Source organism: Lotus japonicus, chromosome 3 (assembly GCF_012489685.1).
Source record: "Lotus japonicus ecotype B-129 chromosome 3, LjGifu_v1.2".
Classification (NCBI taxonomy): domain Eukaryota; kingdom Viridiplantae; phylum Streptophyta; class Magnoliopsida; order Fabales; family Fabaceae; genus Lotus; species Lotus japonicus.
In genome coordinates this window covers 6,423,582-6,445,904 of record NC_080043.1, presented here as the reverse complement: position 1 = coordinate 6,445,904, position 22,323 = coordinate 6,423,582, and the positions used below count along the sequence as shown (strand labels likewise).

Below are 22,323 nucleotides of genomic sequence, written 5' to 3'. Positions count from 1 at the left end.
CCTCCAATCCACTCCGTTCATTTCCAAAAGAAGAAAAACAAAGAATGGTTCCCAATAATGCCCGTCATTTTTTCTCTCGCAAGAGACAGGCCAGCCCTGATGTCACCGTGAAACGGCCAAGTGTACGGTGGTCGATGAACATATTCAAGATATTCATCAATAATTCACGAATAATTCTGCCCTTCCTTTTCTTGAGCTTGATCAGCACCGTCCCTACCTTTTTATGCGGGAAATTGCTGGCGTGAGACATATTATTGTCGTTAGTACTCCTTAACAGGCTGTCTCAACCCTTAGGCCAGTAAAGTCATCGCTTTAGGCTCCAAAAATTTTTAGGCCCCAACTTTTTTTAAAAAAAAACTAGTATATATTTTAAAAGAAGTAATCTAAGAATAGGCCAATTAAAAAACATATTGAATGCCTAAAAGATTAGATCTATTAAGTGCAACATTTATTTTTAATTAAATTCAATTTACGGGGTTGGATGTAACTATTAGAAATCCCACATTTATAGATGTGGCCAACCAATTGCTTATAAAGGGTAGAACAACCCTCAACTCTTAAGCTAGCTTTTAGGTTGAGTTAGGTCTTCTTAATTCTAATAGCAACAAAAAAAAATATTAAGGGGTTGGATCAACTTTTATGAGTGAACGAGTGATGACTCATCCTCATAGAATTTCTCCTACAAATTAAATAAATAGATGATTTTTAGATTTTCAAACAGTGTAAACTCGATTTAGTGATTTCTCGGTTGAAATACTGGGTCAACCATTCATTAGTTCAGTTATGTGTGTGTGTGTGTGTGTGTGTGTGTGTGTGTGTGTGTGTGTGTGTGTGTGTGTGTGTGTGTGTGTGTGTGTGTGTGTGTGTGTGTGTGTGTGTGTGTGTTACATAGAATTGCTCTGCTAGGGTTTCACAACCCTTAGAAAGCAAAGTGATGGCAGTGGTTGTCCACGGCTCATAGACGTGACGACTAACGTACTTTAGATCAGAGCAAGAAGGAGACAACGAAGATGCATGGGAACAGAGGACGAGGATGTAGGAGTGTTTCGGGGCTCGATGGGGAGATGACGACGCTCTAAGGTTGAGGGAGACCTTGGAAAGTTCGAAGGCGAAGTAGATGTTGGTGAACAAGATGGACCTATTAAGGCAACGAGAGATGGTGGAGGCTTTCTCCATTGGTGTGTCACTCTCTTCATTGACTTCTTAGAGATGGTGAACTACAATCAGATAAGGGATTTTCTTTCACAACATGGGAAACCTGAAAGGTTGTTTGTCCAACATGAGTGGTTGATCATGGTGGACTCTACTAGGCACAAAATATGGTCAATACATAGTGTTCTTTCTCAGTTCCTTTTCCAATTACAAATAACAACTTTTAACAAAATCATGTTAAACAATAGAAGGTTCCAACTTGAACTATCAACTTCCTTGGCACCTGAAATTATAGATCAAGTCTCAACTTATGCTCTACACTTTGATAACAAAAGTCCATAATAATTGGCAAGTAACAAATTGCAAAGAAGGCATAAAGAAGAAACCACAAGCAATCCCTAAAACACACACTCACAACCACCAAGTAAGTGACTAAGTGGGTGGGATGGGCAGTCACTTTGTGAGCTAAGGGAAATGAAGGGTGAAGGGTCAGGGTTCTAACCCTAGTGAATGAACTAATTTACAAACAATTAAGAACTAACATTTGTCTATTAAAAAAAAAGCAAAAATTTCCTATCATAGAACTTCAGCACAAATCCATCAATAAAGAACCATTACAACCCCTTCTTCATTAAAAGCAAGGTTGAAGGGTTTTCAAATCATTTTGAAGCAGAAATGGAAGATGCAAACAAACACAAGGTCTCGAACAAATAGCAATTTCACATTAAGAAATATTGAATCATGAATAGAGATTAATTATAACCTTATAGTTTCAATTCTTGGAATAAGCTTCACTATTGTTTTTTTTATTGAAAGCTACAACCTAGCAAAATATAATAGATAAAAGGAATCATCATTCTTGAAGTTGCTAATTAAGCAAAATAACTCGGATCTGCATGCTCGTGTAGTACTTGTGCTAAGTCACCCTTTTAAGGCACTGGCGAGAGATGGTGTACTTAGCGGCTATGGGGCGTGGAGGCTATGGAGTAAGGCGGCAGTGATCCGCAGCCCACAGTAGAAGGTGGGTCGCGAGGTGCGCTGCACAACAGAAGTTGGTAATTAACTTGTTCTTGGAACTCGCGGCTTTAACGGAGAAGCGAAATACGAGGGTTTGGAGTGTTTGAAGGAGAAAGGTTCAAACAAGGGGTTTTAATTATACATATTATATTATTACAAAATATTATTTAGTTATTTTTACAATATTTTTTCCGCTAAAATATTGGTTATAGTAGGGAATCTGTACGAAAAGCTGGAAGTAAATGCACAAGATTACAAAATTATCCACTCGAGCAGTTTTCTGCATATTTCCTCTGATTATAATATCAAACAACTAATATAATGTTTTTTGTGGTTTTTTCATTTGAAACCCATTGGAAGAACTTAAAAGCTAAAAAAAAAGAACAAAAAAATCTGCAACAAAAATTTGAAGGGAGTGCACAAATTTCCAGTGGTGGCTAAACTTTTTTAAAGAAATTTTATCAAAAAACTTGTATGTTCTTTAATATTTTTTAAAAAAAAAATTGACGTCGATCTCTATCCTCAAAGTAAAAAAAAAAAAAAAATTCTTGAAAATATATCATCATAGATTGATTTGAATTTTTAAGGATAATAATAGAAGCGAAAAATCGGGCACAAGGGCCCCCATTGGAATGGTACCCCTTGGAGGGAGCGAATTGAAAGCTTGATACAGTCCAAAATAAGATACATCGTTTTCCATTGATATTAATACAAGTAGCTTTCATTTTCAAGGGTGAACACAGATGGGGACCCAATTAGGTAAGTATTGTCTATTTATTAAGCATTAACCTAACCAAACCACAATACGGTATCAGTTTTCCACCTTATTCATCAAAGGTTGTTTAGGTGGGGAACCTCTTCTTTGCCTCCATCATCCATGCATACCTAATAATTAATATGAACTGAGCGCATGTGGTTAGGGAGGGAATAGGTTGGGCCGAATTATATTTTGCGCGCGTAAATAGATATGATATGTTTAAATTTTTTTAGGCCTAAAATTAATTTGTTACTAGTCATAAGCTTGAGCCCAATATATAATCTTGATATCCTTCTTGCTTTTACCACACTAAACAATTGAGACTTTTCCAATAGCCTATTTCTAACCTTCTTCTTTATTTAAGATATTGGGCGATGAGGGACTTACTCCACAGTCCACATCATGACCATCAATCTCGTTAACGTACTTTCAATTATGTTTTTTTTTTCTTTTTCTAAAGTTCACCCCTTTAATATGTGATGAATCGGCACACCATTGTGTATTTGTTTTTATTTTCGTTAAATAGATTTTAAACTTATCTTTCAAGTTTGTAATGAGATAAGGAACAAACCTTGTTTATAAATGTTGGTGCTAAATGACAAGTACTAGTACACATTATTACATATGAAACTCAAGTGCTACCTATTCCAGTCCACTGCATGCTAAGAGCATGAGATAATAGAATCTACCTTTGAGATAAGTAAAAAACAAACCCATCCTCGCCCATTTTAATTTGATTAGCTACCATACATTATCGATCTGTTTCATCCTTTCAGAGAAAGCGGTCTGCAATTGATAGGTAAAGGTACTACACTTAAATACCACACAATCTTTTTTAACCAGCAGTGCCCGACATGAGAATTAAGTATAGTACAAGTGTTTTAGTTTTGGATTTTTTACTTGAAAGCAATAATATAATCAAAATCACTTAATTTCAGAATTGACAATTGTTTCTTTGTCGCCTTTCATGTACATTGTACAGTTACAAGTTGCTCAATAGTGATGCTAATTCATATATACGTGCCTTCTCCCTGAGGATATCTCTTTGGATTTTGGTATGACCTCACTTTAAGTTACTTCACGTTGATCAAATTGTACTTTAGCTTACAAAGTTATCATCTGTTGCGTTTACTTAAATTTGTATGTCTCGTGACAATGAAAATTGCTTAGGGACCTTTTACCAGGGAAGCAAACTCACCAACACAGTAATTGATACTACATCAATTTAACTGAGAGTACATTAATAGAATTGGTACCCATATAAAAGCTAGGAAAGTCCGTGATTGAGGTTCAAACGATAAGAGTTAAGTGATATGTGAGTTGGAGAGAGGAATGTTTAAGAATCAATTAATGATGGGTGAAATTTAACTTTCCGATATACAAAAAATAAAAGTTAAGAAAATATTTGTGTTTACACCGATTTTTGGTAAACAAATAGAATCCAAAAGCAATTTAAGGACCGGATTCGGAGTCCTCTCTGGGTTCTTTAGTGAAGACGTTTTAAATGTCAAAGTCGGGTTTTTTGTGAAGAACGGTATGAACAAAAGGGAAAAAAGAATAGGTAGGTAAAGATTGAAAGGAAAAAAGGATAAGAGAAAGTAAAAGGAAATCAAAATGACAAAGGAAATGAAATTGCATTGAAAATTAAAGGTGAGAATCACAGCACACTCATAGTCTCTTTGTAGCCATATGTCACATGAGACTTGGAGGCATCCATGGAGAGTTTTGAGTAATTGTGTGAGTCTGAGTAATTTTACAATCAGATTTGCTACTTATAGAATAAGAAATGAAACTGCCACTAGATCCTACGGTAGAGATTAAATCTTAGAAAATAACTCCCTACACTAGAGCCATACACTTGGCATAAGTACAAACATAATAACTTGCAGCCCCTTTTCCACTACTCCACTTCAATAGCCACTTGCCCAATAATAGACATGTGTTTATTTAAAATAAACTGCTTAAGCCCACTAGTAACCTTCGCTTAACCCACTACTAATTTCCACTAACTGCTTCTTCTAGTAAGTTCCACTTTGCTTCCAACACTTGCGTTTCATCTCTGCTGTCGAAATTGATATTCTTCTCTTATCACCTTGAGCCAATTTGTGCCGAAGCAAGCCACCTAGTTGTTAGTGGAATTCTCCTTTGAACGTAACTAGTCTTTAATGAATCAAGAAGCTGATTGAATTCACCATGCATGCTGCCACGTTGTTTTCCCTTTGAACTCCATACATTAAGCACCTTGGCATTAACATGATGCAATGTTATTTCCACTTTACCAAATACTACCTGGTCGAAATACTAACATAGTATATGACCATATAACTTCAATCATCATTTAGCAATTTAAATATGTACCATCTGATTCTCGATCCAATGCCAATATCATATTTCGACCACTTTGATATAATGAGTTTGTCAAATGAGTTTCGACCCAGTGACAATACCATTTTTCGACCAATATAGGAAAATAATAATAATTTGGCTGTAAAGGGTAAAAATTACACTAAAACATACCATGCATCCATGTACACCATATCTCAATGATTAATTTCCAAACCTGTAAATTTTGGTGTTAACAGAGGCCCCCCAAAATGTTGTTTCTCGAATGAAGTGAGAGGAATAACATTTTGAGTTATATCACCAAAATTTTGAGCAAACACCCCATGGCCTTTTGCAATCACTTAGCCATTTTTACTTTTGAAATTGTAACTCTCCATTTTGATTGCTACTTGCCACCTTCAGCATATAAAATTCGACTAAACCATTTAATGGCTAAGCCAAAGATTAGTGAAAAAATTAGAAAATTGGAAGAGTTCAAGAGTAAGCCATTATTCATTTTCTTTGGTCGAAATGATATCATTTTCTAACGTGGTCGAGATACGTCCAGTACCATCATGCAATTTCAACATTTCGACACTGGCATTTGGATATTACCATGGCAATATGTTTCATCAACATATAATATCAATCCAAAGCCAGTATCAAATCTCAACCATGACCTCAATACTTAGCAACACAAACTTCGACCAATTCATTGTTTCTTACCAAGTTGGCATATCATTTTGCCACGAAGAACATTTCTCTTTTATTTTCGGCAACGTGTGCCGAATTTCGGCAATGTATGCCGAATTTCAAACAAAAATATTTATGTTTCAGCCAACCCCTTTTGGGCTTGAGGTCCTTGGCAAATTCTAGCTCCTTTTCACCATAACCTTCTGATAGTCACTTGTAGTCTTCAATCCTTTATATAATTTTGCTGGAAATTTTCCTTTGCTCTCACCTTCATAAGTATAGGGAGACTTTGGCTTAAATTCAGCCATATTCACCTCATTTTCATCACTACCACTATCCTCATCAGATTGATCAATTTCCTCTTGATCAATTTCAGGACTTTGAGTGGCTCTTATGCAAGAACTTTCTTCTCCTTGGAAAACTTCTTCAGGCTCGTATTTCTCAAGCCTTAGTTTCTCTACTCTTCTAACTTTGTGAGCCAATTGAGCCATATCTATGAACTCATCATTAACCAAGTTCTTTTTAATCGAATAGTCTAGGCCCCCAATAGCCATTTTTACTAATTCGAATTCAGGCACATGTGTAGAACATCTAGCTTCCATATGTCTAAATCGAATTAAGTAGTCATCTATTGGCTCATTCGGTTGCCTCTCAACATTAGCCAAGTCCAATAATGACACTTTGGTTTCTCCTCTAAAGAATTGCTCATGAAAAGCCATCTCCAATTCATTCCAATTATGGATCGAATTAGGAGGTAGAGTAGTAAACCATGTGAAAGCATTCTTCGTCAAGGAACTTGGAAAATATTTCATTTTCAACTGTTCATTGTTAGCAAGATCACCAATTTCAAGCAGGTACCTTGCAATATGTTCAACAGTGGATTCACCTGTGCCTCCTGAAAATTTAGTAACTTTTGGAACCTTTCCTCCCCTTGGAAGTTCTGCTTGAAGAACTACTTCAGAAAACGGAGACGTGAAATTTGGACGATTGACATATCCAACATTGAAACCATGATGATTTAGAACTTCTTCGACAGCATTGGCCACATTTTGTGGCCCCCCATAGTCATTTTGATTTCGATTAACTAAGACATTGTTGTCTAAATTCTGATCAAAATTCTGTGGCTGATTTTGGGCTGAATTTTCTTGTCCATTTAGAACTTCATTTGGACTAAAATTCTGATCTTGAGGCAAATTTTGAGGCTCATTTTGACTAAAATTCTGAACTTCACGTTGAGTAAAATTTGGAGGCACACTTTGACCATAATCAAGAACTTGTTGGAACGTTTGGTTCAAAGGCGGTGCTCTAAGAACATCAGCAATTCGACACAATTGTCGAGTCAAGTGTTGAGTATTTTGAATGAGAGGATTAAACATAGTTGACATTTGTTGTGTCAACATGTTCACCATATTGTACCTACTTTCATCAATTTGTTGCCTAATTGATTGTAAATCGATATCAGTGGTTGAATTTGAAGGAAATAAATTCAATGAACCACTTTGAATCAAAGGCATGGTCATTCCCAATGTGCTGAACTGTGTATGTTCTTGACCACTTTGATTTTCCCTCTGCCCAGAATTTTCAGAAATGGCATCATTTGTCATTCTGCCATTAAACATTTTCAAAAGTTTTGGACTTCTCCAATACGAACAGAAGTACCAATACTTTAATTGGCAAACAAATATAAATTCCACTTGATTATGTCTGTACGTCAAGATTGATTTATATGAAAATCAAATTGAGATGAATCAATTTTGACATAAACTTATCACGCTGAAGTACACAGACAAAAAATGAAGTCACAGTGGTCTTTGATAATTTGGTCTTGAAAAATTCTCAAAACCAATATGTGGAAGATACAAATGACACTTTAAAACTTAGTTTTCACTAAAATGGTCCCACTTGGTGTGCCAATTTGTTTACACCGATTTTTGGTAAACAAATAGAATCCAAAAGCAATTTAAGGACCGGATTCGGAGTCCTCTCTGGGTTCTTTAGTGAAGACGTTTTAAATGTCAAGGTCGGGTTTTTTGTGAAACCCCTCATGAGCCGTAAGACTGTGAAGAGTCTAGTTTCTGCTGCACCACCCCAACATAGAAACCCCATGTAGAAATCTATCAAATTGTTAACACCAAAATTTACAGATTTGGAAATTAATCATTGAGATATGGTGTACATGGATGCATGGTATGTTTTAGTGTAATTTTTACCCTTTACAGCCAAATTATTATTATTTTCCTATATTGGTCGAAAAATGGTATTGTCACTGGGTCGAAACTCATTTGACAAACTCATTATATCAAAGTGGTCGAAATATGATATTGACATTGGGTCGAGAATCAGATGGTACATATTTAAATTGCTAAATGATGATTGAAGTTATATGGTCATATACTATGTTAGTATTTCGACCAGGTAGTATTTGGTAAAGTGGAAATAACATCGCATCATGTTAATGCCAAGGTGCTTAATGTATGGAGTTCAAAGGGAAAACAACGTGGCAGCATGCATGGTGAATTCAATCAGCTTCTTGATTCATTAAAGACTAGTTACGTTCAAAGGAGAATTCCACTAACAACTAGGTGGCTTGCTTCGACACAAATTGGCTCAAGGTGATAAGAGAAGAATATCAATTTCGACAGCAGAGATGAAACGCAAGTGTTGGAAGCAAAGTGGAACTTACTAGAAGAAGCAGTTAGTGGAAATTAGTAGTGGGTTAAGCGAAGGTTACTAGTGGGCTTAAGTAGTTTATTTTAAATAAACACATGTCTATTATTGGGCAAGTGGCTATTGAAGTGGAGTAGTGGAAAAGGGGCTGCAAGTTATTATGTTTGTACTTATGCCAAGTGTACGGCTCTAGTGTAGGGAGTTATTTTCTAAGATTTAATCTCTACCGTAGGATCTAGTGGCAGTTTCATTTCTTATTCTATAAGTACCAAATCTGATTGTAAAATTACTCAGACTCACACAATTACTCAAAACTCTCCATGGATGCCTCCAAGTCTCATGTGACATATGGCTACAAAGAGACTATGAGTGTGCTGTGATTCTCACCTTTAATTTTCAATGCAATTTCATTTCCTTTGCCATTTTGATTTCCTTTTACTTTCTCTTATCCTTTTTTCCTTTCAATCTTTACCTATCTATTCTTTTTTCCCTTTTGTTCATACCGTTCTTTACAAAAAACCCGACCTTGACATTTAAAACGTCTTCACTAAAGAACCCAGAGAGGACTCCGAATCCGGTCCTTAAATTGCTTTTGTATTCTATTTGTTTACCAAAAATCGGTGTAAACAGTATGGTAGAGGGTTGGTTTTGGGTTTTGTTTGGAGTTAGGATCTTTCCGGGCTTTTGGGGTCTCTTTGGTCTATGGGTTGTTCTTTGGACGGTCATGTGTAGGCTTTTGAAGGTCTTTTCCTTATTTATTTGAGTTGATCGTTTATTTATGGTTTGAATTGTTTATCTAGTCTTGATGCTTTTTTATCTCTTTGAAGAGAATGTACATCATGTCTATTTCCTCAAGCTTATATCAATACGGTCGATATTGATTAACAAAACAATGTAATTATTTTTATATTTATAGGGGCTTTTTTATGTTATTTTCTTTCTTTTCACTTTCATTATTCTTGTACGTGTCAACTGTCAAACATAGAACCAGTGTTATTAAACTCGGCTCGAACCGGCCGGTTGGACCGGTTGAACCGGGAACCGGACCCCTGACCGGTTCGAGTCGAGCAACGGATCGAGGGTGCAATTAACTCGTCTTAAACCGGATTGAACCGGCCGGGTCGGCATAAAAACCGGGGAATCGGAGCTACGGTTGGATCGGTATTTTTTTTTAACCTTCAAATTCCAAAAGAAGGATGGTGGCGAGAAGGATCCAGAAGGAGCGGAAGAGGCAGTAGCAGCACCTTCAGCCTAGGTGGCAGCGGAGTTGTGGTTGCTCCGCCGGGGTAGGGATGTTTGCGGCGGCGGTTATGGGGAAGTTATGAACATGCTGGGTTTGAAGAATGAAGAGCAGATGTAGAAGATTGAAATAGATGTAGGTTTATGCCTACCATCCGTGTGGTCATCATATGAATGCGGTATCACATATTTTCTTGGTCTAAAAACTTAGATCTGGTAGCAATACAAAGATTTTAACAGAAATGTTGAGAAAGGAGAAAGAAGGAAGGGAAACGGCTATCAATGGCTGCTGAAGGAGAAAGTGGATGTGGAAAATAAATATTAGGGTTGTTTAGGTGATTTGGGCTAAACTAATGATTTTAAATGTATTTTTTTCGAAATGGGCTTAGAAAAAGGCAGCCCAATATGGTAATAAAAACTGTTATATGTAAAAAAAAACAAAAATTGTGCCATTCTTCAGATTCGAACACACAACATGCAAAAACCATGGAACTTTCCTAACCACTACGCCACTTGATACATAGCATAGTATGTTTCATTATATAAATATTTATTATTACTATATTTCCGGTTTAAACAATTGAACCATTGACTCGCCGGTTGAACCACTGACCCATTAACCCAGTGCCTCTACCGAGTCGCTCACCGAGCCGAGTTTAATAACACTGCATAGAACTACAGTTTATATTTTTTTGATTCCAAATAACTTGAGTTTACAAAGACATTTTTGTCCCCGTGCTCGTTCGATTTGACTCCACAATTGACTACTGTCCTTACTGTCCGACCATTGGCACACAAGTCCCTCTCTCATTGGCGGACTCCAAGCCCCATTTCATTCCACTTCATTCTCAAAAGAACTCCATCCCCACCGGTCAACCGGTTCAACCCATCCTCCCTCCTTCACATTCCCCTTTCAACCCTCCCCTTCCCACAACCAGTCCATCCGGTTCCCAGTGACCCAGTCCCATGACTTCATTTGGACTTCATTTGGCGTGCATCTCAGTACCATTTCACTCACTCTGTTCTTAATAAATTCGCCCTAAATTCTCTTTTCTGCATTTCATTTCCATTTCAATTTCTTCTTCTTCTTCTTCTTCTTCCATGTTTTCTCGCTATCATCGATGGAGAGTGAAGCCTTAACTGTTCTCCGTTTCAGATCTCGTTGCTTCCTCGTTTTCCTTGCATCTTCTCCTTCTTCTTCTTCTCTCGTTTCGCATTTCGGATCCTGATCGCGGTGAGTATCTATCTCCTTCTCACTTCAGCGATTGAAGATTGATAATTAGCTTTCACAAATTCAATTTAATTTGATTTTTGATGATGATGATGATGATGATGATGATGATTCATGTAACTGTTGTTTTCAATTTGAGGAAGAAGTACGCGATCATCGGAATAGTCACTTTTTTCTGCTTTTTTGTTGTTGTTGTTGGATACTGCTTTATTCTTTTACTGTTGTAGATTCAAGAGGTGTGACTTTTCATGGTTTCACTTTAGATTATTCTGATTATTTATAGATCTGTTTTGTGGTTTTGTTCAATTAGCTTAAGGTTGAAGTAATGGATATAAAGATTGTTTTGAGCTAGTTATTTCTTTGTTATTACTTTCATTCTGTTGTGTTGTGATTTATTGTTGTTGTTGTTATATATATATATATATATATATATATATATTTACACTTTATCAGTGTTTTTTTGCTCAAGCATGCTATACTAGAGTTCTCTGTAATGGTGTATCCTTGTATCATATGTGTAATTGTTCTTCTTCTATGTAGATTTGACTGTTTTTATCATTTAGAAGTTTATTTGTAAGCAGAATTTGGTTCAGGGCATGTTTGATTGAACAATTTTATTTTTTTTTAAAATGGGTTTTTTATGTCAAAATTTTATATAATAACTTCTATAAATTTGTAAATTTCTAACTAGAGTGAAAGGGTAGCTAAGAGTTTTTTCAGTGATTTTTTATGAATTAAAAATAGTAACTTTATTTTCAGTGATTTTTTTTAATGGTCTGGACTAACTGGCCATATTTTTTATTTATGATTGTTGTGGTCCAGTTAACTGAATTCAGCACGTGAGGCGAGCTAGAGAAATCAAAATCTCCTTCAACTTCTTCTTTCAGCTGGACAAGTGTCGACTAATATGAAAACGCTAACTGTGAATACTGAAGATTCTTTTTCCAGTTTACTGGAACTTGCTTCTAACAATGATTTTGAAGGTTTTAAGGAGCTCTTATACAAGGATGCTTCGTCGATTAATGAGGTCGGGCTCTGGTATGTCCGGCAAAATGGGTCGAAACAAATTGTTCTTGAGCACAGGACTCCTTTGATGGTTGCTGCTACCTATGGTAGCATTGATGTTCTGAAGGTTATACTTTCGTGTCCAGAAGCAGATGTGAATTTTGCCTGTGGGGTGAATAAAAGCACTGCTCTTCACTGTGCTGCCTCCGGTGGGTCTGTTAAGGCAGTTGATGCGGTGAAGCTTCTTTTATCAGCCGGTGCTGATGTCAACTGCGTGGATGCGAATGGAAATCGAGCTGTTGATGTTATTGTTGTCCCTCCTAAGTTGCAGGGCATGAAAGCAATTCTTGAGGAACTCCTCTCGGACAGTGCTTCTGATGGCTCTGTTGGTGGCATCTCTGTTCCGGTGTCTGTGAATTCTTCTAGTCCTGGTTCACCTGTGCATTTCTTGTCACTTGAAAATGGGATGCCATGCTCTCCTTTGGGCTCACCGCGTTCTCCCGGGGCTGCAAAGTTAAATGATGCAGGTATCAGCACATTCTCGGAGAAGAAAGAATATCCAATTGATCCATCACTTCCTGATATAAAAAATAGCATATACACTACGGATGAGTTTCGGATGTTCTCATTCAAGGTTCGTCCTTGTTCACGAGCATACTCCCATGATTGGACTGAGTGTCCATTTGTTCATCCTGGAGAGAATGCTCGTAGGAGAGATCCCAGAAAATTCCACTACAGCTGTGTTCCATGCCCTGATTTTAGGAAAGGGGCTTGTAGACGTGGAGATATGTGTGAATATGCTCATGGAGTATTTGAGTGCTGGCTACACCCAGCTCAGTATCGGACACGCCTCTGTAAAGATGGCACTAGTTGCAACAGAAGGGTGTGTTTTTTTGCTCACACTGCAGAGGAGTTGCGTCCGCTGTATGTGTCCACTGGATCTGCTGTTCCTTCGCCACGATCATCTGCCTCTGCTGCTAGTGTCATGGACATGGCTGCCGCAATGAGCCTTTTGCCAGGTTCACCTTCGTCAATCTCTTCCATGTCTCCATCCCACTTCGGCCAGCCCATGTCCCCATCCGCAAGTGGCATCTCACTCTCATCTCCTTCTTGGGCACAACCTAATGTGCCGGCCCTTCATTTGCCCGGAAGCAATTTTCAATCTAGTCGCTTGAGGTCTTCTCTTAGTGCTCGTGACATTCCACCTGAAGACTTGAATATGTTGCCTGATTTTGATGGCCAGCAGCATGTTATGAATGATTTGAGCTGTTTCTTACAGCCCCGTTCTGGTGCTGTTTCTGCGAGTCGATCTTGTCGGTCTAAGATACTAACTCCATCAAATTTGGAAGATCTCTTTTCTGCTGAATTTTCTTCATCTCCCCGATATTCTGACCCAGCAATGGCTTCTGTTTTTTCCCCAACACACAGATCTGCTGTTATGAATCAGTTTCAACAGCTTCAAAGTACGCTGTCGCCTATAAATACCAACATGATGTCTCCTAAGAATGTTGAGCATCCTCTGTTACAGGCCTCATTTGGCGTTGCTTCTCCTGGGAGAATGTCACCTAGAAGTGTTGAACCGATCTCCCCAATGGGCGCTCGACTGTCGGCATTTCCTCAGCGTGAGAAACAACAGCAGCAACAGCTGCGGAGTATTAGTTCAAGAGAGCTTGGTGCCAACAACCCTGCCTCAGTTGTTGGCTCCCCTGCAAGCCCTTGGTCTAAGTGGGGATCTCCAAATGGGAAGGTTGATTGGTCTGTAAATGGAGATGACCTCGGTCATCAAATGCAAAGATCATCCTCATTTGAACTGAAAAATAATGGGGAAGAGCCTGATCTATCATGGGTCCAATCCCTGGTGAAGGAATCCCCACCTGAGATGATGATGAAAGAGAAGTTTGCATCCTCTGGCCCTGTTGCATCTGCTGAAGGACTGGATCCCAATTCCCAAATTGAATCCGTTGATCATTCTGTGTTAGGAGCTTGGCTTGAGCAAATGCAGCTGGATCACCTTGTAGTCTAATCAAATTTGACCCTTTACATCTTATTGAGATAGGTATTTAATATCTTAAGGTACATATTCTTTTGGTGATTTTTTTGGGAACAAATCAGGGAAGAAAAGTTGTAATGGAAGGGCTGCAAGGTTGCCGAAGGATATTATATATTTTTTCATTAAAAATAATTCTCATTCATTATTTTACTAAGAGCTTCAGGAGTGGTGAACAAGCCCCTTTTTGAGCTGTTGTGATGTTCAATAGGAGAGAAAATCCTGTCGAGGTTTTGTATTTTTCTTCAAAAATGCCCCGTTTCAGGATTATGCCTTTTTCCATTGTACGTTTATTCTGAAGAGAACTAAGCGAAGATGGCTTCGTTTGATTTCAAGTACTTCAAGTAGCTTCCTTTGATTTCAAGTACTTCAAAAATTGCTGTTGCATATTATCTTTATTTGAAAGGAATAATTAGATGATGATCTGTGCTGTTGAATATTTACCACAGATCGTATGAAATAATTGTACTGCCTTTGATGTATTACATGGAATTGTACTACAATTTCGTTTTTCAAATTCAAATGCAATGCACTGTTTTCTGGTTGCTATTTTCGTTCACTCTACTCGTACAATGGCCCCCTATCCAACTGCAAAGTGTTTCTTTTGGCTCAGTGGTGGAGGTAAATGTCGTTGTGGTCCTGCTTTTGGGATTCTTGCAATCTTATTGAGGTGATTTTGAACTGTGAAACTAATGAAAGGGTCGTTTTGTCTTTATTGCTTTGAATGAATGGTTTCAAGATCCGGGGAGGGTGTCATTAATTACCACTATGTTCCTTGATGGCGTGGCAACCCTGCACAGTAGACTAGTGTCAAAACGTTGGGTAGGAGGTTGGTGGGTTTTTATTGGGGTGATCAGAACTTTTGGTGTGGATAAGATTTTCAGTTGACCTGTGTACCCACCCTGGTGTTGTTAGTTGAGGATAGAAATTAGATTTCACCAGCATTTGGAAGTTTTGTATTTTGCCAACAGGTCCTTATGATATATCCAGCACTTCTCCACTACTAGTGCCACCATCACCACCATTTCCAGCCACCCATCCTCCACCATCGGCCACTTACTTATCCTCCACCATCAATTTTTCACAAGTGTATCGTGAGACTTTTTCAAGTGACTCACATTAGACTCCGCAGTGTACTCATGTCATGTACTGTTTTTGAGTTGTGAGAATTCTTCCACAAACCATTTTCTATGAGAATTTGCAAGCATTTTGTGTCCCTTAAAGATATATAATATTTAGTGAAATTATTCTTTTTTTTAAACAAACTGCATGTATTAAGAAGAATAAGGCACAAAGGCCAACATCATAATGAACTAGCGAAAAAATTACATCCGGAGCCTCCTCAATCCAAATCCTAAAATCGGAAGAAAAAGAGGGTAACCGATCAATGTTTACATATCTGTAGCACAAAGTTGGGCTCGAAACAAGCCACACAATCAAAATAAGTATAGCTCACATCTCTAAGTGAAGAGATGCACATAAAACATTATACATCACATTTTTTTCTTCAAAACTTAACACATCACTTTAACTCCAGAATCATCAATTCTGCAAACGTTAATTCAAACACACTAAATGGAGTAGTCCAAGATTCTCACAACTGGTAAAGTAGTAACATAGAGTCCATATGCCATCTTTAAGCAACAAAACTTTCCGATGAAGAAGATATTCTACAACATTGAGTGGCCTCTGAGATAGCGCCAAGGTCCAGTGCCTGTTCCCATCCTGCATACAAATTTGTGATTCATGTAATCTGACTTCATAATATAAAATTTACAAATTAAATCAGAGACAGAGAGAGATAACACTACCAAGATTTATCAGTTATAAGAAATAATAATTTTACATGATTAATACTAATTGAGATTTACCTCCATATACCAACCACCATGCGAAGAACCATATAGATGGACAGTGCAATCCATAACCCAACGAATTGTTTGCTCCTATAGAGGACAAACTCTATAGCAATGCTCACAACAGACACCGAGACCTAAATAAAGAATGTACAATAAATTTAGAAGATGAAGGCATGTTATGAAAATGACAAAAGGAAAAAAAGTGCACATGATCACTCACCAAGGAGTATGCAGCATAGGCAAAATCAGAAGCCCCATAGTTAACACCATCAAAGACAAAGGCTAATGAATTGATTGGTTGGGTAGCAGCAACAAACTAGTGGATTAAATGAAAATGATCAGATAACAATCACACAGGAAAATTAACCATATGCAACAATTTCCATTTTTGTTCAAGGGATATAGTTTTACCGGCATGCCAATCCTGATTAAGTTCACAACATCAGCATTCTTTGAAAACACTCCAGCTCCAAAGTAAAACCCAATTCCAACAGCAACAGAGAGCCCCACTCCTAGAACAAAACCCATCTGCAGGGTTCGCGTTGCCGCCGCAGTTACCTTCTTGTAATCTTTCTCAGTAAAGGAACATGCTAGAATTGCCTGTGATCAACCAAGGAACTCAATTAGTTTCACTTATTTGATTTGATTTTTGTTGCTTGAAGCAAAGTTGGAGAAGTTAAATTGTCTATGTTAACTTAGGATTTAATTTATTTGCACACGGGTAAATGTAAAAAGTTTTATTTACACATCCAATCATATTTTGTCATATTTCATTTTTCCAATTTTCTCGATTTAATTTAGGGTTAAATATGTTTTTGGTCCCTAGAAAATAGTGAATTATTAATTTTAGTCTCTTTAATTTTTTTTAGTTGAAATAAATCTCCAATTTTTGGAAAAACAAATATTTGAATCCGAGGGAGTGACTAAAACTAGATTCCAAGAACTAAAAATACAATTTTGAGCACTGAAATTGCTAAAAAATTGACCTTTAAGATTACTTTTTTTTAGGTATTAACCATTTCAGGGACTCAAAACATGTGTATTAAAAATAATTGAGATATTTTCGAAGAAAATAATTTTGAGGATCCAAAACCAATAATTTACTATTTTGTAGGGTCTGAAAATATATTAAACACTTTAATTTATTTATTTATGATGTGACAAAATAGTAAATTTTAATTAGATGTGTGTGCAAAATATCTATAGCATAGTTATTAAACTTGTTAAAGTAATCATCCCTAGAAGTTATAGGGGAAAAAATATTAATTGATGTACCTGTACAGCAACAGCCAAACCATCAGCAAGAAGGGATGATGTCAACCAGACCTGTAAGCAGGGTTGAAATGCAGCCATTGGAATTGGACCTAATCTTGCTGCCAATGAGGCTGCAAAGGTCATGCAGAATGTCACTGCTATTACCCTTGTCATCAAAAGACCTCCTGTAATTGATAAAGAAATTGAAAACAAAATATAACATAATTAATTGAGAATCTGAAATAAGAATTTAGTATATGGAGAATAGAAAATAGAAGATAAAAAAATAGTTTCTTTGTTTTTCATCAGAATATGTCTATTAATTACTCATTAGCGATGCATAGACCCTAGCATGTTTAGACATACAATTGACATATGAGTTTGTGGTAGGTGCGGGTTTTAGACTGCTACAACTCGCAAAGTTATAAAAAAAATGTGAAAACACATTTCTAGCGGTTATACTAGGTCCCTAATCGCTAGAAATTTGGATGTCTAAGCATGTCCACACTATCGGGTCTAAATATCATTTTTGTTAATCACTTCATATTAGAGCTCATTTTATCTTTGTTTTAGTAATAATGAATAATCTACAACCTCAACATGCTTTGTTTTAGACACTTTACCATTTTTCAGAAAACGAAAAATCTGCAGATCCTTTATGCTTGGTGGCACGAGATACACTTTTTTCGTCAATATAAAAAAGAGGGTGAATGCCATCACGTACCTGTAATCATCATACTATAATTGATCAAACTTTTTGTTTTACTAACCAAATAAGTTAACGTTTAAAGGAGTTGAATTCAAAAGCTTGTGCATAGTTTTCCTTTTATGTATACTCTCTCATTCTTTTTTTTAGAGAGTATATATAAAAGGAATACTCTCATTCTAAGCACATCAAAAATAAAAAAAAACAATAAAAAAAGCTAAAAAAACAACTAAGCCTGTATTCAGAAACGAGTGATTACAAAAGGTTCACTCATTGTAGCTAGAAAAAACGTTGGCCCATTTGTAAAAGAAACCAAACTCATTTTTATTTAGGACAAAAACACCATAAACTTCTTTTTTTTTGTCAATAAAAAAAACTTCAAGAAATCAACAAAGTTAGAAAGACTTACTGGGAGAAGACATGTGACATGGCTGCACCTTCGAGGCCCAATTTTAATTTAAAGATTAATATTGGGTCCAATACCACATTCAACGCATATCCCGAAACTAAATAAAACCAAATGATCCAAGTCAATACAAATGTTTGAATATATTATACACTATTAATTCATAAACTGATAAACATATATTATTAAATGGTTTGGAAAACACTCATATTTGCTATCAGATATTGAAATGGATGGACCTGAAAAAATTTTAAGGACTAAGTTCATGCAATTAAAAATACAAAAAATAATTGTTGAACATACATAATTTTGTGGACATATAGTAGACATATGTATTAGTGATGTTTTCTAACTAATGTTTAAAGACTAAATTTATGCAATTAACTAATATTTGTGGCGGTCAAAAACTTCCGCTAATACGTATGCCTATGCCTGATAGATGTCCGCAAAATTTGTATATATATCTACATGCCCTTAAAAATATAAGGTTAAAAAAATCTCACAATTGAGAAAATAGTAAACAATTAACATCATTGAATACTATTTTAATTTTATGTTTGTGTTTACTAAGTATTGTAAATTGTAGAACTATTATGTCATATTCATATTCATTTTCAAGTTTTTTTTTATCAATTTATACGGGGTGTATATCAGTTGTTTTGTAGTGACAGTTAAAAACTGCCACAAACGGCAGGTGTTACTAGTGTCAAAAAATAGTTTACGCAAATTATTTTTTATCAATTTATTAGCAGTCACAATGGTGATTGATGGACACCACTTTTGCGACCGCGCCAATGATCTTGCAATTTGTGGCTAAATTCTGCTATTTGTGATTAATCAGAAACCGTTATAAATTACATGTTTCACTATAAGACATAAGTGAAGTGATATTTAGATATCATTTTTATTCACTATCTATCTCTCAAAAATTGACCGGAAAATTTCCATTACCAATGATGTATAAAGGAGTTGTTGTGTCCTTGAACCCTCGAAAGATTCCTTGCATGGCCAAGGAGAGAAGAACCGCAGGAGAACCATATGCTCTCAATCTTAAGTACTTCTGTGCTGGTCCGAGCATAGGAGAATCCTAGTTAAACAAAGTAGAATTTAATATATAGCTCCATAAGTGTTTAATTTATACCAATACCAATTCCCAAACATACAAAAATCCTGGACATCTAACAAATATATGTGTTTGCGGTGGTTTTTAATCGCAAATGTTTGCAGAGATTAAAAACCGTCATTAACATATATGTTTGTTGGCTGTTGCGGGATTTGATACTCTACCTATATCATTATATTTTCCAGATATAATGCAGAATGATATGTAAATACACTCTTGATGATGAAAAACTTACATGTTTCAGACCCATCGCAGTTAAGAGAGGTTTGGCTCCAAACATAAGAATTGCTGTTTGAATAAGGCCGAGGATTGATCCAAAAATTAATGCTGTTGATGCTGAAGCAATGTGTCGCTTCTTGTTTCCAACTTTCTCATTACTCTTATCGCTGCTTTTAACCGAAGAAGACTTGCATGTATTTGTATTATTACCATGGCCATCTGAAAAAGCAAATAACCAATAAGTTTAAAAATAAGAAATTAGTTCACATCCCTGAAAGTTTTACACTATGCATATCTATATGATTAATTAATAATTCAATTATAAGTTAAAAAAATTGGATTATATGCAGTCAAATTTTGCTGCACTCACTATAGTTAACGAATTTCAACCATTAGATAAAAATCCGAGAACTCAAATTTGAAGAACATGTTTTATTACTTTTATATATGATTTCTTAAACTCGAAAGTTGAACTGTACAATTTTAATTTTGCGGCTGAGATCTCTTGGCTACAGTGACTGCATAAAAATTGACTGTAGTATGGTGAAGTAAGATTTCAAATTCCCCACATACTTTGAGAGAGCTAAAAATATAAGAGAGAAATAAGAGATTTGACGGATCCGTGATGTTTTACCATCGCCAGCATTGGTGTCATTTTTCTCGGTTGTTGCTGATTTTTCCACATCTTCATGTGGAACTTCATCTTTCAGAGCCTTGATGTTGTTCTGTTTTGATGTACCATTTTCTATGTCTTGAAGCAGATCAGCCTTATCATTTTCAGCAGCAGCTTTGGCAATCATCTTTTGGATAGTATCTTCCTCAGCTACAAAGGAAGTTGTGATACTGACTAGAGGGAATACAGTAATCCTAGAAGCTTGGTTGAACACAGCAATGGAAACTCCTGCAGCAGCAAGTTCCACCGGTCCTACACAGATGGAAAGGAGAAGTTAGTTTCAAGGATATGGTGGATCAGGTTAAAAACTCATACATTCATGAATCATATTTTTACTTGTTATAAAAGTAGCATATCCTTATGTGTTAAATTTGTCTTTAGTCCCTTTAAAATTATGAATTATTAGTTTTGGTCCCTAAATTTCTTTGAAATACATTCTCAATTCATGAAAATACCCATGTTTCGACTCCTGAGAGGACCAATGCCTAAATAAAATGTATTTTTAAAGACTACTTTTTTAGTATTTTGAATCATCAAAATTGTACTGTCAATCATCTAATTTTGGTTTTAGTCCCTCTCACGAACTCAAACATGTATTTCGGAAATTTGGGGATATATTTTAAAGAAAAAGTTATTTAGAAACCAAAATTAATAATTCACTATTTTATAAGGATAAAAATATATTTAATCATAAAATTAATGTACGTGAAAACTCTTTTAATTTGTGAGTCAGAATTTTCATGGTGCATCATAGACAAATACTTGATGAAATTAGCATTGACCTCGCAATATGATCTATAACCAAAATTTGATAAAGCTAAGCTATGATGAAAATAATGAATAATGTTGAGAGGATAAGATAAATAAAATACCCAAGTGGCCTATGAATGTTGTGTCTATGAGAGAAGCAATGGGATCAGCTGCAACAGCAAGTGCAGATGGCAAAGCAATCCCTATTATCTCTCGACCCAAGGCATCTAGCTTGAAAACACGCCTACATTATAATTCACATTAACAAACTCAATTGTTAATTAGTTCATAAAATTGATAAGAGATTTTAAAAAAAAAATAGCAAGTAATTATTTTCCTATAAAAAAAATCTAATACCTTGCATCGTTGAAGAAAACAGAGAAAGGCATTTTCCACCACTTGTTACTGGTGGGTTGATACAAACTGGCATTCTCATCCATGATATGTTAAATTTTCTCTCAATTTCCAGAACAGCAACAGATTGAAACTGACGAAGCTTAATTGAGTTTACAATCTGCCAAGTTTGAGTTTAATTACAAGAAAATTACAACATTGTTAATATCTATCAATGTTTGAGCATGCAAGAGAAAAATTACAACTAGAATAATTAAGCACAAGAAAGATAGTAATGCATTACCTGTTGTTGGTGTTGAAAGATCCATGCATTAAAAGTGACATATTTATAGAGATCAAATTGAGTAGCATAATGTATGTTATTGCATTTTTTATTTATATAGTTATAAACTTCCTCAGTCATGCCAAACTGTAGATGTCATTTTCTTTCTCGTATACCCTTTACTAATATAGAGATGGTACGTAATTGGGTTTCTTCCATATGGATACTGTTAAAAAGTAGAATGCTTCACGGCACCAATGTCTCTTTCCTCACGAAAACAGACAAATGAATTGTAACCGTTGTTTGTCTTCTTTTAGTTTTTTTTATTTCATTCAAAAATCAACTTCCTTTTTTCTTTCTCTAAATAAATGAATAATGTGTCTTTCTTCTTGAACATCTGATGTAAAACTTTTACAATAATGTTCGTGAACATACGGAAAAGGGGACACAAAAGCGTATGTCAAGAGTTGGGCTTTTATTATGTCTATTTTCCATTTCGTAATTACAAAACCGCAATATCCTAGCTGCCACTATATTAAGTGTAATGTCTTTAGATAAGTTTTAATTAAAGAAAATTGGGCTTTCCC

The 22,323-nt window shown here is 36.0% G+C and overlaps 3 protein-coding genes across 3 annotated transcripts; 1 reads left to right on the top strand and 2 right to left on the bottom strand.

Annotated features, from left to right (window-relative positions):
• Positions 1-6,120: 6,120 nt before the first annotated feature.
• LOC130743492 (uncharacterized) lies at positions 6,121-7,545 on the bottom strand. The gene has a single exon (XM_057595744.1). It carries the CDS (start codon positions 7,543-7,545, stop codon positions 6,121-6,123), a length of 1,425 nt encoding a protein of 474 aa, XP_057451727.1.
• A 3,327-nt stretch (positions 7,546-10,872) lies between these two features.
• Positions 10,873-14,679, top strand: LOC130749318 (zinc finger CCCH domain-containing protein 30-like). Its single transcript, XM_057602656.1, has 2 exons — positions 10,873-11,081; positions 11,901-14,679. The coding sequence occupies exon 2, from the start codon at positions 11,986-11,988 to the stop codon at positions 14,104-14,106; it is 2,121 nt and encodes a 706-aa protein (XP_057458639.1). The 5' UTR covers positions 10,873-11,081; positions 11,901-11,985; the 3' UTR covers positions 14,107-14,679.
• A 725-nt stretch (positions 14,680-15,404) lies between these two features.
• On the bottom strand, positions 15,405-21,634 carry LOC130749319 (protein DETOXIFICATION 43-like). Its single transcript, XM_057602657.1, has 12 exons — positions 21,478-21,634; positions 21,243-21,364; positions 20,332-20,622; positions 19,714-19,916; positions 19,307-19,442; positions 18,359-18,455; positions 17,867-17,967; positions 17,265-17,428; positions 16,401-16,589; positions 16,210-16,305; positions 16,002-16,123; positions 15,405-15,855 (listed from the first exon to the last, which is right to left on the bottom strand). Exons 1-12 carry the CDS (start codon positions 21,558-21,560, stop codon positions 15,801-15,803), a joined length of 1,659 nt encoding a protein of 552 aa, XP_057458640.1. The 5' UTR covers positions 21,561-21,634; the 3' UTR covers positions 15,405-15,800.
• Between the last annotated feature and the right edge of the window lie 689 nt (positions 21,635-22,323).